Genomic DNA, 14,680 nt, shown 5'->3' with positions numbered 1-14,680 from the left:
AAGCATTAACAGCTCGCGTTAAGCAGTTAAATCAATGCCCCGTACTCGTGCGCGTGTGTGTGTATATATATTCGGATCATCGGCTGCACAACATTATTGGCGACGTGCGATCGGCGCGTACTTTCGTTGCACACGAGGCCCGTCCATCCGGCGAGGCAGTCGCATCCGTCCTGCCCCTCGTTGCAGCCGCCGCCGTTGCGGCAGTCGGAGCACGAGAGGCTGCAGTCGTGACCGAACGTCTCGCCCAGGCAAACTGCGAAGAGACGCCACGTCGCCAAAGGAACCCGCGCGCGGTCGGTGCCATGGGTTCAGCCAGGGGACGCGGCTCGTAAAAAATATAACAAAAAGTCGAATCTCTCGGCTTGTGAATCACGGGCACGCGTGTGCGGAACGAATAACAAGCAGCGAGACGCACACTCGCCTGGGCCAGGATAAGTCTCGGGAAAATATACTTTGCTGTTGCCTAGCGTAGCACAATTGTCTTTTCTGCTCTCACTGAGCACGTAGGGTCCTCCTCCTAATCTGGTGTGTTTCTTTATTTTACTTGCAGCAACAACAACAAGAAAGAATGAACAGCCCTTTGTGAAAGAATGTCGATCACAGGGGGGAGGTGTAGAGGGGTATAGTCGATCGTACTTCACCATGATGGTCAGTGCAGGTTGGTGAATGGGGTCGGGGGTTTAGGGGTATGAGGAAGGGCTGGAATGTTCACATTTCACTCGCCACTGATGTTTGCCGTGGCCAGGAAAAAACTATGAATTACTTTTATTTTAACAGGGAGGCCCACTGAGCAATAAAAAAAAAAACTTTTTTTCAGATGCTACCTGGCCACAAATAATAGCCAAATGAAGGGGCTTATTACAAGTAAATTCATAGCAGCCAAATACTGTAAGGAATCGAACGCAAGTTTCCCTGTTTCACAATGCAATGCATTAACACCACAATAGCACTACCCCTTAAAACCATTATCACGATAATAATTATACGAAGCATATGGGAGGTGGGTAACAAACAAAAATCTGCACTAAGTACACTGTTTGCTTTGCCTTGGAATACAAGGCTTTATATTTTTCGTCTTATTTCTTGTCAAGTGTCGCAACATGTTGCATTTAGCTTTGAAGTATTTTGCGTCGCAATTTCCACCTTTAAATTTCCTCTAAGAACGCTCTTTGCAGTGTATAGCTCAATTACATTATAACAACGTATCATTTGAATTGCACCTCCGCTCTATCTCTCTATCCCCTCTCCCTCCCTCTCCCACCGAGCAGCACCCACTGAATTTCTGGACGAGCGTGTGCTCCTGACGTCGATGCTCCTGGGGTCCATAATCGAGGAAATCGTCACCCTCCTCCTCCTCCTCGTCGCTGCCCCCCTCGCGGTACTCGCTGGCCTCTGCGTCCCCGAAGGCCCCCCACTCGGCCTCCTCGCGCGGCACCCACTGGTAGGTCTGCTCGACAGGACGCAGGCGCACGGTGCTGCCCAGCCACGTCTGCCCACGCAGCTCCTCCGTGCCCTGCTCTTCCGTGGCCCCCTCCAGAGCTGGAGAAGGGCACACACAGAGGACATCGCTTGTACGGCCGTGCATGTGTACGCACACACACAGAGGATTTCACTTGCAGAGCCGTGCATGCACACAGATGATCTCACTTGCAGAGCCGTGCATGTGTACGCACACAGACGGAGGATCTCACTTGCAGGGATGTTGCATGTAAACACGTGCACACTGAGTGGACGGGGAAGTGTTGCTCTGCATTGTGTTTTGTATTACACCGAGTGTTGTTCAGCATAGTTTGCTTTTGCATTATCAATTTTTAATTGTACATTTCTCCAGATTTGTTTCAATTTCCTGTCTGTCGTCTCAAGCCCAGAGCCTGGAAGCGAACCTCATCTCAGGCCTTCCCTAGTCTGTAAACACTCGGTTGTTGTTGTTGTGGTGTCATGATGAGCAATGGGGGTGGGGGGTGACACGGTGCTGGCGAGCGGCACTTGTCAGAACAGTAAAACATTAAATGATGGATCACAGTCTCTTGAGTTTCATAAACATTATAATTATTATTTATAATGGGCATTAATTCGCGCAATAATAGTAGTTATACACGCGTATAATTGCAGACCCAACACCAGCTGGTGAAGCAATATCCTTTAGTAATGCCGCACAACCGAGGCTTAAAGTGTTTACACGTAACACGTTAGCCCTGTCCATTTGTCATCGTTTCAGCTGCAGGTTTGTGATGAGTTAGGCCTTTTGGTGTTCTCTGCTGAGGCTAGGCCATAAAAAATTTAACCCGTAAAAACAAAGTTTTTCACTATAAATCCTTTATATGCATGGCGGCTAGTCCTCTCGTCCTCTGGCTTGAGATGGCTGCCACCTATGGGTCAGATGATTGCCTGCCACCATTAAGCAATTGGTAATTCAATATAAAAATAAATTTTCCTAAAATGTTGAAAATTTTGGAGAAATAAAATTCACGAAAATAAATTGTCACGCACAACGAGTCTGTGTGCAAAATGTCAGCTCGATTGGATCACGGGAAGTGGGTTAAAAAACGACCAAAAGATTTGCACGGTCGTAAGCGCGCAAGCAAACAAGCAAACTTAATATAAAGGATTTAGAAAGGCTGTCTCTAGTGTAGGCCAATCGGTTTCAAATACAATGCCACATATTGTCAGAGCATGTTTTTTTGCCTTGCAAATGGTATCTATTTGGAGTTTGAACATCTCAACACCTGTTTTATTGCCAGAAAGGTTCAAACCTATTCTTATTTTTCATGAACAAACCTGCAGGATTAAGTTTTGTTTCTCTTTGGAACTCGCCCTGTGGTAGAATGGCCTGTGACCCCCTTCAACAGAGCCGCAATCAGAGCCCGGCTGTGCGATAGCTGCCTACGGTTATCGCCAATTAAATGTTTCAGAGGATGAACGCTGAAAAGCGTTACAGAAGCCATTGCGTGTGCATCGTTTTTTCTTCCTTGTTTTTAAGTTTCATATTCCGAGCATATCCTTATCGTAAACTATCACTTTGCAGCACTGTAATTAATTGCACTAGCTCAGAGGCCACTAAACACAATGGTAGTTTGATCGGTTAGATACTTGCACTGTTACTTGACACGATATCTTATGGAAGTGTGTGATATTGCTGGTAATTTAACAACCTCATTACTGGGCTTAGGGCTGAATGTTCATAAATAACTTCAATGGCCTCTGAAGTGCTGCACAAAGACAAATATCTCCCATAAAGCTGCAATAGAATGTTGGGGCAGGTGCTGTTAGCGAGCGCCTAATGAACCTCGCCACAGCACACGTAGGGGTGGGTTGGCCAGGTACTCTTTTGAGGCTGATTCGACCTAGGGGAGGCCCAGGACCAGATATACAATGATATATTTTTCTTTTTTTCTTTTCTCCACTGAGCAATACAGCGCGTTTTGAGAAGCGACCTGGCCTCAAATGATAGCTCAACGAAGTGGCTTATCACGTGGAAATTGATATCAGCCAAATCCTCTAAACGCGTGTTGATGCCAAATGTGGACCTTGGGAAAAATAAACACCACCACGGGGAGAGAGAACATAAAAAACTGCAAATATACAGGTGCCAGGAACGGGGATCGAACCCCTCCTGAATACCAGGCTAGGGAGGTAAAATCCCGTCATCGAGTTGGCAGCTCAAGCTGTCACCACCAGCCACGCCGCCGCTTGCCGCACGCACAGAGACACGCGTGGCAACGTTCAGGGCGACAGGGAGAGGAAAACGTGGGGGGGGGGGGGAGGGGTGAGAGATGGTGGAGGGGGTGCCTGAGCGTGTGAAGGGCCCTTACGGATGCATCCCCTCCGCTCCTCATCCAGGCGGAAGCCCCTGCGGCACGAGCACTCGTAAGAGCCCTCATTGTTGCGGCACATCTGTTCACAGCCCCCGTTTTCCGCAAGGCACTCGTCCACATCTGCGAACCAAAAAAGAAAAACAAAGGACGAACGGGTCTTTTTTTTTTTCAGTTTGCTTTATAGAGATACTCTAAGAATTAAACTTCATAATGTACAGTGCCGCCAGCATGGGGATATATATATTTGCCATATTTCACCACGCTGGTCAGTGTGAAGTGGATGGGAAAGCCAGGCGACTGGTTCAGGTAGCGCTCGTTCCACTGATGTTTAGTCATGATGGAGAATTGAACTCTCGTGACTCGCAATCAGATGGATTAGAATTCAACGGTTGACACAATAATGTCTGACTGATAACATCTCATGATCCCTCTGGAGTCAATAAATTGTATTCCACTTTTTTTTTAAGTCGGCCACGGTCGTCCTATGGACAGACTTGTCTCCAACATGCGAATATTGAATTTCCACTTCTGGTTTAGGACCATCAGTAAGGATGAGTGCCACTTATTTGTTCATTCAGGAAAAAAATGTCCGTAAATATTACAATATCATAGCAAATAATAGCATGAAAAATAATAGCCATTGTTATGATAACCATAATCCAATTAAATTGTGGAAGTAATCTATATTTTCTCTCAAATTCCGTAAGTATTTATTTTAGCGTAAAACTGTTCAACTCTGTGTCGGACGTGTGCCATGGGCACACGCAATTAGCCCCAAAAATGATTCCATATTTTAAAAATCTCAAACGCGACTACGAGTGGGGTCTGATTGAACGCGTTTAATGCATCAAACCACACCGAAGATTACGACCACCTGCAGCACAGACTCGGTCATTAGGGCCATTGTAAGTACTGAGAGGCCCGAAGGCATTGGAACACCAATATATATTCGAGCAACAGCAAAGAAGGCCTGCAACGGCGCATTCCTGAACGTGCCCATTAACCCAAACCGTGTTATAACAATCTATAGTTTTCCCCGCCGTGAACATTTTTCTCATGATTCTGCGACCTAGCGAGAGACGCCGTTCAGACTGAGACAATAAACTCCGGTGGGCTAAACTCGCCCGCTCTTTTGTAATCGCTTCCCTGGCTGGGGGGAATCTGCAACGTTTGCAGAGTGAGGACGTTTTTCATTCTGCCGCTGCTGCACATGGAGCGTTTCGGCCAACGCTTAATGGTCGACGAAATCGTTTTCTTTTTAATTTATCCTTACTCGTGGTAAAAACCAAGACTGTGGCGTTGCGAAAAGTTGGAGGCACGCCAGCGGCGGTGGGCAACGAGACTGCGCGAGTCGCGAGCTCACAATCGGGGCAGCGTGCAAGTCGCATTCGCGAGGCTTAATCGATCGCGCTCGAGCCCTTGAAAATAATTCTGGGGCGCTGCATTGTGAATATGTTCGCTTGGTTGTTAGCTGCGTCGGATTAAGTGTTCGCAAAGCTCGGAGACTCATTAGTAAATCGCGATAGCTTCGTGAAACCAGAGCTATTAGCCGAGCGGATATCCACGAAGACTGCCCTCTAATAGTATCGCGCTGTTGCAGAATAACAATGAGAAGGTTCTGCGAATTCAAATCGTGGTTGTGGGTTGAACGAGACTAGCATCCCTACAGGGTCAATATAATCGGTACCATGTTCATCATCATCATTTTTGTCCATGATCAGTCCACTGCTGGATGAGGGCATCTCCAAATCATCGCCCATCTTTCAAAGTGTCTGCACTTTAATAATCCATGGAGAGCACATGCTCTCGAGACCATTTCATTGCTCTATTTTCATTGTGCACGTGCTCTTGGACGCGTTCCAATCCTTGGCCGCATCTCCGTACAACATTTGCGGTGAGCCAATCGTGGCCATTGCAAGGAGAGACTTGGCCCCCTGACGTGGATGCGTGTAATTTTCACCCTTGTATCGGGACTCCCACCTCTTGGCTCGGCCGCTGTGAACAGGGATTACGAGCGCACAGCCTCATCAATGCGAGAAGCCCCACCCCCGTGACTTGTGCCCGTCGTGAGATGGAGAGGTGGCGATCGTTACCGTCACAGTTGCATCCGTCGAGGCTGACGCGGTAGCCGGCGCGGCAGCCGCACTCGTAGCCTCCGGCGTTGTTGCTGCAGAACTGTGCGCAGCAGGAACCGCCCTCGGAGCACTCGTCGGTGTCTGTAAGTGAGCAGCAGCAGCACAGGCAAGCGACGGAGCGGCATCACTCGTCACGCGTCGGCGATCGTCAGCGTGTTATAGCAGCTGCCGATTGTAAGCGGCTTTCACCAGGTTCTCATGGCATGTTTTATTCCCGACATGTCACTGCGCCTCATAATTAGCCCGGGCTATTTACCCTCGCCTGGTATGCAAGAGGTGGTGGGTTCAATCCTGACTCTGACGCCAGTATATCTGGAGCATGCGTGTTCTCACTCCCCGTGGTCGCGTAGAGTTTTCTCCAGATCCTCCAGTTTTTCCCTCCACGTTTAGAAACACGCGTTTAGAGTATTTGGACGCGATATTTTTCCACGTGATAAGCCACTTTGTTGAGCTATTATTTGTGGCCAGGTCACTTCTGAAAAAATTAGCTATATCGCTCAGTGGGCCTTACCTCGTATGAAAAAAAAATAGTTCAGCTTAGTATAGAGTACCGTTGCTCAAGGTACTGCTTCTGTGGCTGCATAATGGTCGCCGGTCCGATCTGCCAATGTCAAAGTTGAAACAATGGGATGCAGGTTTCTTAAATGCATCCCCTGCTTCCTGACCTCTGTCCACCCTGCGATACTCATGGGTTCACCATCGGCAGGTTGTTCGGCTGGTCACGTGCGGTGGAGTAAAATCCCGGTCACTCCCCACCCATTCCAAGACGTCTGTCCAGCGTTGGAAAAGTTAGGCCTAAATTGCCCTCCGGAGAGGCTACCTTGATGTTCCCTGTAATGGAGGCCCTTCCTGCCAGCAGTGTCATGGGCAGGGTTGCACCTTTACCTGCATCTATTTCTGTGGTGCCTCCCTGATGACTCGGTCAAACGTCCCTCTGGGCTCATTATGTCATTGAGTCACAATTTTGCGCGTGTAAATCAACGGTGTTTTTGCCATGTGGACGCAATGGCCTCCAGACGTAGCGCATGTAGGATCCCCGCTCCTGGCTCGGACCCAGCAATGGAGATGGGACGCCCGGCCGGCCGTTACTCTTTGGAGCGTGGAGACGCTTTTGTTTTGCATGTGCCCAGTTGAGATGCATGCAGACCAGCGGCTAGATGGCAGGTCTGGCGGGTCACAATCAAAATGTTATTGCACTTAGGCAATCATCCAAAGCAGCCACGTAGGTAGTACAGCAAGTAGGTGGCTGACATATCCCGTCGCGACGCTTTTGTGTTCCTTCCCCACGGATGCATGGGCCTTCTCAGTGGTCACTCTGGTTTCACTCCCGCACGCTGCAAAGGTGTACCAGTTCCTCGCGGGTTAACCAAATACGTGTTTTCTCGCCGATGCACGTAAGTCCTTGCCTATGCTGATCGTTCTGTTCCTGTAGCATGGCAATGTGTATCCAGGTGCCCACAGAGGGTGGTGCTGTTTGTTGGCTGTTGCAGCAGCAGTAGCCACAAGTGTGGGGTTGGCACCCCCCCCCTCCCTTTCGATCAACGCAGACTCCACGCAGAGCCAGGCACTTTCGCCCCAGTCACGCGCAAACAGGCACAAGCCAAAGTGTGCTCTCATTGTAGCAAAAACACCACTCCAGATTATGTGGATTGCAGATCGCCTGGATTTGATTTTGGTTATTGTCATTTGTAACAACGCAAATGTGGGTGTTGTTTTCAAGATTGGCAAATCCGGTTGGGTTTTAATGTCTGTTTGATGAATGGATATGAACTTCTGAGTGTGAACTGTTTGAAATGCAATATTTGGCATAATCTATGTCGATTAATATAATGCCCGTGTAATAATGTTAATGTGAAAACATTTTGTATATTAATCTTTCAAATGTATTTATTATTACTGTTATTGGGTTCTCTGAATTATAGTTTGATTATGGTTCCTTACCCTTAATCTTGAATAATGGGACAATGAAATAAATATAATGTATATGCCACACATTTCATAGCTTTTAGCATGCAATACTTTACATGTGTGTCATTGATTTTAAAATCAACAAAGTGCGTTCAAAATATACGTAACGTAATTACTACCTATGGAAAAAAAATGTGTGGTTAACGTTCAAATGCAAATGATGCGTGCGTGAGCGCAACAGCAAGTGAGGAGCAGCAGCGTGAGGGTTAACACGTTGCGCTACAAACCCGACGACCCAAGTTCGATACCCGCTCAGGGTCAACACCAGTAACGATTATCTGAACCGGTTCTGGCACTCCCCTAGGTCGACTCGGCCTCAAACGAGTACCTGGTGCTGTGTGTAAACATCGCCACTTGGGAGACAAAGGCGGACAGGCATGGTGTTGGCCACCCACCCCCCCCCCCCCCCCATGTGCCGTGCTGGCCTTCATAGGTGCTCGCTAACAGCACTAGCCCCGACAGTCTGTGAAGGCTATACGGGGGATCTTTGTCTTTGCACAAGAGCAAGGAGAGCACTGCTTGGCTGAAGCGCGAGTTAGCACTCTGGGGTGTGCACTGACCCTCCTGTTAACCCATAGCCTCTGGGTCTGTCCAGTTACCTCCTACCGGCGAGCATTCACCACTTGACATAGCCTAAAAGTGCGACCGAGCTTGGCATGAGTGCCGTAAAAAATGTCTCCGCCAGGAGCAGTTTTTTTTTGTTTGCATGTACGTGAGCAAAATTATTCAAGAGTTTGTGTGCATACTAAATCGCTGGAATATAACAAAGGTTTGATGAATATATTACGATGGCTTCTTACATTCATGATACCACGCATGGAATATGAATCGATTATTTACGATTCACGCAAAGTATGCGCTAACGGGGATGATAGTGATACGTTTAGGCTGAAGGGATGAATAAAAATGGGGCCGAAGACAATTGAGAAACGAGAAAAAACGAGAACAAAAAAACCCAGAACATTTTGTCATCGATCATCGAGTCGAATCGCAAACCTTGAATGGTGGAGGCGAACCGTGACCACGCTTGCCGGAAGCCTTCTCTTTGTAAACGCTCTGCCAGGGGGTGCATTATCACGCCACGGCGCTCGTACGCGCTTGCAGGATCAACGGAGGGCGGAACGGCGAGGGTACCTTTGCACGTCTTGCCGTCCACGTCCAGGTGAAAGCCGCTGTCACAGAGGCAGCGTGGCCCCTGCGTCGCGTGCTGGCACGTGTGCGAGCAGCCGCCGTTGTCTTTCTCGCAGCTGTTCACGATCTCCATCTCGATGCCTGCTCATGCACGCACACGCACACGCACGCGCACGCACACGCATGCACAGGGCTGTGTGTGAGCCAGGGGCGGCTGCAATGAAATTGGTGGCGGCTCCACTCGCTGAACCTTCTGCGGCAGGCTTTGCAGGTTTTTTAGTTTGAGCCCGTTGCGCAGTAGCTGCGGCGGTTGCGAGGAAGTGTCGGATTGAATTTCCCTGCGCGCATGCGGTGGCTATGCAAATCGCAACACTCTCAATGCCACGGCTGGAAAATTCCAGCGACGGTGCTCTGTGTTTGTGGGAAAGTTGTTAAGGTGGTACATTTATTAAATATTTGTTTGTTTTTTATTTCCCCCACACCCCGTTTCTCTCTGTCGATCTTAGTGGGATATCTGAAACACAGGATGAAAGTATTCAGGCACTTGATGTTGTACGTTTTTAAGAGGGATTGGGATGTTTTGTGCTTGTGGAATAGAACTGATGATCGTCGTGTCCTTGTGGGCTTGCGGTGTTATAACGTCATGCGAACGTCACGTACTTTCGTTATCATTTAGTGCAGTGGTTCTTAACCTTTACTGCAGAATTGCACCCCTTTGGTTCTCAATCATTAAACTAAAAAATATATGTATATGTAACGTTAATAAATACGTAGGTTTGATGAAACAAAGTACTTGCAATTACGTGCCAGTGCTTAATTTGTGTTTTAATTATTTTTCTTTCTAAAAAAAATCTGGCCAAATCTCTCACCCCCAGAAAGGGAATCTCGCACTACCAGGGGGTGCGTCCACCCCAGGTTAAGAACCATTAATTTAGAGTATTTGGCAGCGAAACATTTCCACGCGATAAGCCAGATTATTGGGCTACCATTCGTAGCCAGGTCGCTTCTGAAACAGAGCTTGCATTTGCCTGGCAAAAAAAAAATTTGTTTCGTGTTTTAAAGTCGGCGCTATCTAAAAAAGCTACTCGATTTCAAATGCATAGCCAACGAGATGCAACATTTTATCCAGCCTGAGCATTGTAATATCAGTTTAAATTATTGAGCACTATTGATTTAAGATGTGCAATACAATGAGGAGCCATGACCTGTGGCCAAAGATTGAAATCGTGAAGAAAAGGGGAGCCTCGCCAACTTCGATGCATATCCATGCAAATTAGAAAAGTGGCAGCTGTAATGTGTGGGACGTGGTCGGGAGTCGGGTGACCATTACGGTGGCTCCACCCGCAACCCTGACCCACGTAATTGTTTTCATGCCCAGCCAAGAGGCCATCCTTGCATTTTCAAGCGGAGCTCCGTCGCCTTCATTACGTCTGCCCCAAACGAGCATGACCCCAATTTTAATGTTACGTGACGCTTTTTTTTTTACAATCGGGGCTCGAATTCGGTCCTCCAATTATTGTTGCATTTATCAGTTGCGCAGCAGTATCTGTTGCCTGCGTGTTCACAAACTTGCAGCCCTGTGAACATCTGTAGGGTTCATATGTTAACTGTGGGATCGATTAATTGACTAATGTGGCTTTCTTAAGCTCGTGCAAGCACGCTCGTGATCGCAAGGGTGAGAATCAAGTTTTTTTTTTTAATTTCTACGTTGTTTACAATGGGCTTATGTCAACACTGGAGCCGCGGGTGGTGCTGCCATTCACCGTGGTGGTAAAAAAAAAATCTTGCATTGAATTTCAACCCTGAATTGTTACAATTTCATGGTAGGGTAAATCGTTGGACCACTGATGTATATGTCTGTGTGTGTGTGTATGGGGAGTGGTGGCGCAGTGGTTAGCACGCTGCGCTACGAACCCGGCGACCCGGGTTAAATTCCCGCTCATGGTAAAAAACCAGTGACGATGATATGAATCGGTCCTGGGCCTTCCCTAGGTCGACTCGGCCTCAAATGGGTACCTGGTGCTGTGTGTAAACATTGCCGCTGAGGAGACAAAGGGTGCGGTGTTGGCCACTCACCCCCTCGTGTGCCGTGCCAGACTTCATAGGTACTCGCTATAACAGCACTTGCCCCAAAAGTCTGTTAAGTCTTTGTCTTTGTATGGGCTCCATTGTATTGTGGCAGCTATAATGATGCATGCGTCTTATCTCCTTGTCAGTATATATAGGTGGCACAACCCTGCAATCGCTTGCTCACGCCTATGCTGGTGTAAGGGCCTCTACTATTGAAAGCCCATGTCTAGAGTATTTGGCCTACTCTTGCACGCTGTTCAAAAGTCTTGGAAGAGGTGGGAGGACCCACACGTCACCCCACCCCAGACGACCTGCCAACCGACGACTAACCGTGGCACATAGGGGAATTTATTAAACTTGCCCATTCTTTCTGCTGCTTCTGCTGCTGTGCCAGGAGACCGCATTGAACCGGCGGCCTCTGGATTGCAAGTAAAAAGTGTGCCAACAATTGCACCGGCCGGCAGCATCCATATATGCATACACGCAAACAAACAAAGATCCCCCGTATAGCCTTAACAGACTGTAGGGGCAAGTGCTGTTAGCGAGCACCTATGAAGGCCGGAACAGTACACGAGGGGGTGGGTGGCCAGCACCACGCCCGACCGCCTTTGTCTCTCCAGTGGCGATGTTTACACACCGCACCGGGTACTCATTTGAGGCTGAGTCGACCTAGGGGAGGCCCAGGATCGGTTCAGATAATCGTCACTGGTGTTGGCCGTGAGCGGGAATCGAACCCGTGTCGCCAGGTTCATAGCGCAGCGCGCTAACCACTACACTACCGCTCCCCACTATACAAACACACACATACACACACACGCGTTCACGCGCGAAACTATACATTACAAACACTTACGGTAGCATTGCTTCCCATCGGAGCCCAACTCGTAGCCGGGGTTGCACTGGCAGACGAAGGAGCCCCTCGTGTTGCGGCAGCTATGCGCGCACGTGCTGCTCTCCAGATCGCACTCGTCAATGTCTGCAAACGAACGGCACGGAGCGACGGCAGCCGCCTCGATTACGGGGCCCGGCGGCGACTTTGGGGCGGAGGGGAGGGGAGGTGTGCATAGAAAAGTACTGCGAGGATCGTACGCAGGGAGCGCGTGTCAAAACCGATGGCATTTCGAGCGTCTATCGTCGCGGCAGGCCTCGCGACGACGGAAGGCGTGTTGGGAGTGTGACGCGTGCTTTCGCTTGCGTTCTGTTTGATATACGCTCTGCTCATAAGTGATTGCAAATGTTTGCATGATCATTTCACACATGCAGACACCTGCAGCATTTTCGCTTGTTAAATATTGACGTTATTATTATTATTATTATGAGCTGTGTGTATATAAAAAAACGGTGTAATTAATAATGAATTTGCATGCACACATGAGCACGTGAGAAATATATTACAAATATATTATATTTTCGGGAAAGCGCCATGTGACGCACTTAAAAATTATCCTCACGTTTCTGTAATCGACACGTTGTACCAGAATCTTGTTTCAGGCTGAGCTGACTTAGAATGTGGCCACCTCACTTATCGATCTTCTCTCGTACGGTGGGGAGTTGAACATAAATGTTTTACGTGGCATGGTGAATATCTGAAATGCTGGCGGCAAACGATCCAAGGGGGTGATTTTGTTATAATAATAATAGTGATGACAATGGTGTTGTCGTGCATTCCACGGTTTGGGGATTGGTGACCGCAAGTCATAACTGTGCGAGATTCTCAATTTTCCATCGGTTCAATGCAGACCATTGTTTACGAGCCTGGGATGTTACTGGGAGAAGAGAGACAACGTGATTTGTCGATAATGTGCAGCATCAAGCAAAGCCATGGGGCGTGTTGGATTGTGGTGCAGTGTTAAAACGGCTACACAAGCATATTCAGTAATGTTTGTAATTTCCTCAGAATTTCTCTTGTCATAGACCAAGTGGTCTTCATGAATTTTCAGAGGCGGGGGGGGGCACCACTTTCACCAATAAGACCTCATCAGTCTGAGGGCTGCCACACATAAAAAAAACATTGGGGTTTGACAGCATGATAGGGGCGTTTTTACATCTGTTGTGTATTGTCTGGAGCCGCACTAAAGGCCACCAGACGCTGCCAGTGGCCCGCGGGCCTTGCAATGAAGAACACCGTGAAGGATCTTAGTCGAGGCATGGATAACACGCAACTAGTCAGCGGTCCCACCATCGATGCTCCAGGAATGAGCATCCCACACGAGCATTGGACAATAATAATTCGTATCAGAGCTTCCCATGTTAGCTATTGTTGTTGTTGTATAAGTGGAAGATAAAATTCGAGGCAATTTGCCAGGAGCCAATGCAAATGGCTGAAGGTATATTGTTCTCCGATGTGCTTCCGGTTGTACCACACGTTGCTGGGAACTGACGTCCAACGTTTCAACGCCGCCAATCCACAACACAGAGCATCGCGCAAACGCTCTCTGAGGGCAGCGCGATGCGGCAGCTCGAACTCGTGCGGCAGAAACAAACACGTTGACTTGTGATGCAGGTGCGATGTGATTTCTGCCGGGAACTGGACGCAGCCTGAACGTTGTCGCCCTCACGTGCTCATTGACTGGGAGAAATCGGGTCAATCCACTTTTTTTCTCTTCCACTCCAGCCATCAAATTGACACTCGACCCCATCCCTAAAACTATGTTGAACTTCGTTCGCACCGTACATAGTCGAACGTGCTCATCGGAGGTGTGCGGGGCAGGACAACAAACTAAACACGAAAAAATCATACTAATAGGGGTTTTTCCCCTTTTTTCCCCCCTTTTTTTCTGGCAACAAAAACTGACACCTTTTGCAAGGAATCATGCTTACATTAACCACAATACTTGCAGTCAAATGCAAACAAAAAACAATACTCTGATAATTTATGCATTGTCCTTGAAACTGATTGGTCCACACCAGAGACAGCTTTCTTTAGAGCCTAGTCTCATATGGTGTTCGACCAGATGACGCCAAAAGGCCATATGAGACTCTGCTCTAAAGAAAGCTGTCTCTGGTATGGACCAATCAGTTTCAAAGACAATGCATAAATTATCAGAGTATTGTTTTTTGTTTGCATTTGACTGCAAGTATTGTGGTTAATGTAAGCATGATTCCTTGCAAAAGGTGTCAGTTTTTGTTGCCAGGAAAAAAGGGGAAAAACAAAAAAAATCAGTTCGAAAGCATTACATTTTTAATCTAAATTCAACTCCTGGGCCATGCAAAAGAAGACGATAGAAGAGGAAGACTAAACATGAGTCACTCACCATCACAACTCTTTTCATCAACACCCAACCGGTATCCAGGGTGACACAGACACTTGGCCACGCCACCGTCGCTGACGCACTTCTGCATGCAGCCACCGTTCCGGTCCCCACAGGGATTCTTCACTGCAACGGACAAAGCTATACATAAATCCATGTTTGTAACGCGTTGCGAAATAGCAAATCGTACGAGGATTTGCTTCGTCTTCCGATTGTATGCATTTATGTTGAACTTCTTTCGCACCATACAGAGCCAACCGTGCTAATCGGAGGTGCGGGGGGGTGAAGGACAGCAAAAATTAATACGGGC

At 48.0% G+C, this 14,680-nt stretch overlaps 1 protein-coding gene across 2 annotated transcripts in view; it reads right to left on the bottom strand.

Moving 5' to 3' along the window:
* The window catches only part of MEGF6 (multiple EGF like domains 6), a 276,261-nt gene that overhangs the window by 40,418 nt on the left and 221,163 nt on the right, over positions 1-14,680 (bottom strand). For both annotated transcript variants that reach the window (XM_078873191.1, XM_078873192.1), the window contains 7 exons: positions 14,374-14,496; positions 11,973-12,095; positions 9,053-9,190; positions 5,909-6,031; positions 3,813-3,935; positions 1,276-1,539; positions 122-253 (listed from right to left, as the gene is read on the bottom strand). In XM_078873191.1, the coding sequence (XP_078729317.1) occupies positions 122-253; positions 1,276-1,539; positions 3,813-3,935; positions 5,909-6,031; positions 9,053-9,190; positions 11,973-12,095; positions 14,374-14,496 (1,026 nt within the window). The remainder of the gene's footprint in view (positions 1-121; positions 254-1,275; positions 1,540-3,812; positions 3,936-5,908; positions 6,032-9,052; positions 9,191-11,972; positions 12,096-14,373; positions 14,497-14,680) is intronic.

This window comes from Lampetra fluviatilis, chromosome 36, assembly GCF_964198595.1.
Source record: "Lampetra fluviatilis chromosome 36, kcLamFluv1.1, whole genome shotgun sequence".
Classification (NCBI taxonomy): domain Eukaryota; kingdom Metazoa; phylum Chordata; class Hyperoartia; order Petromyzontiformes; family Petromyzontidae; genus Lampetra; species Lampetra fluviatilis.
Note: the sequence above shows the minus strand (reverse complement) of the source record. Positions and strands in the feature narration are given on the sequence as shown.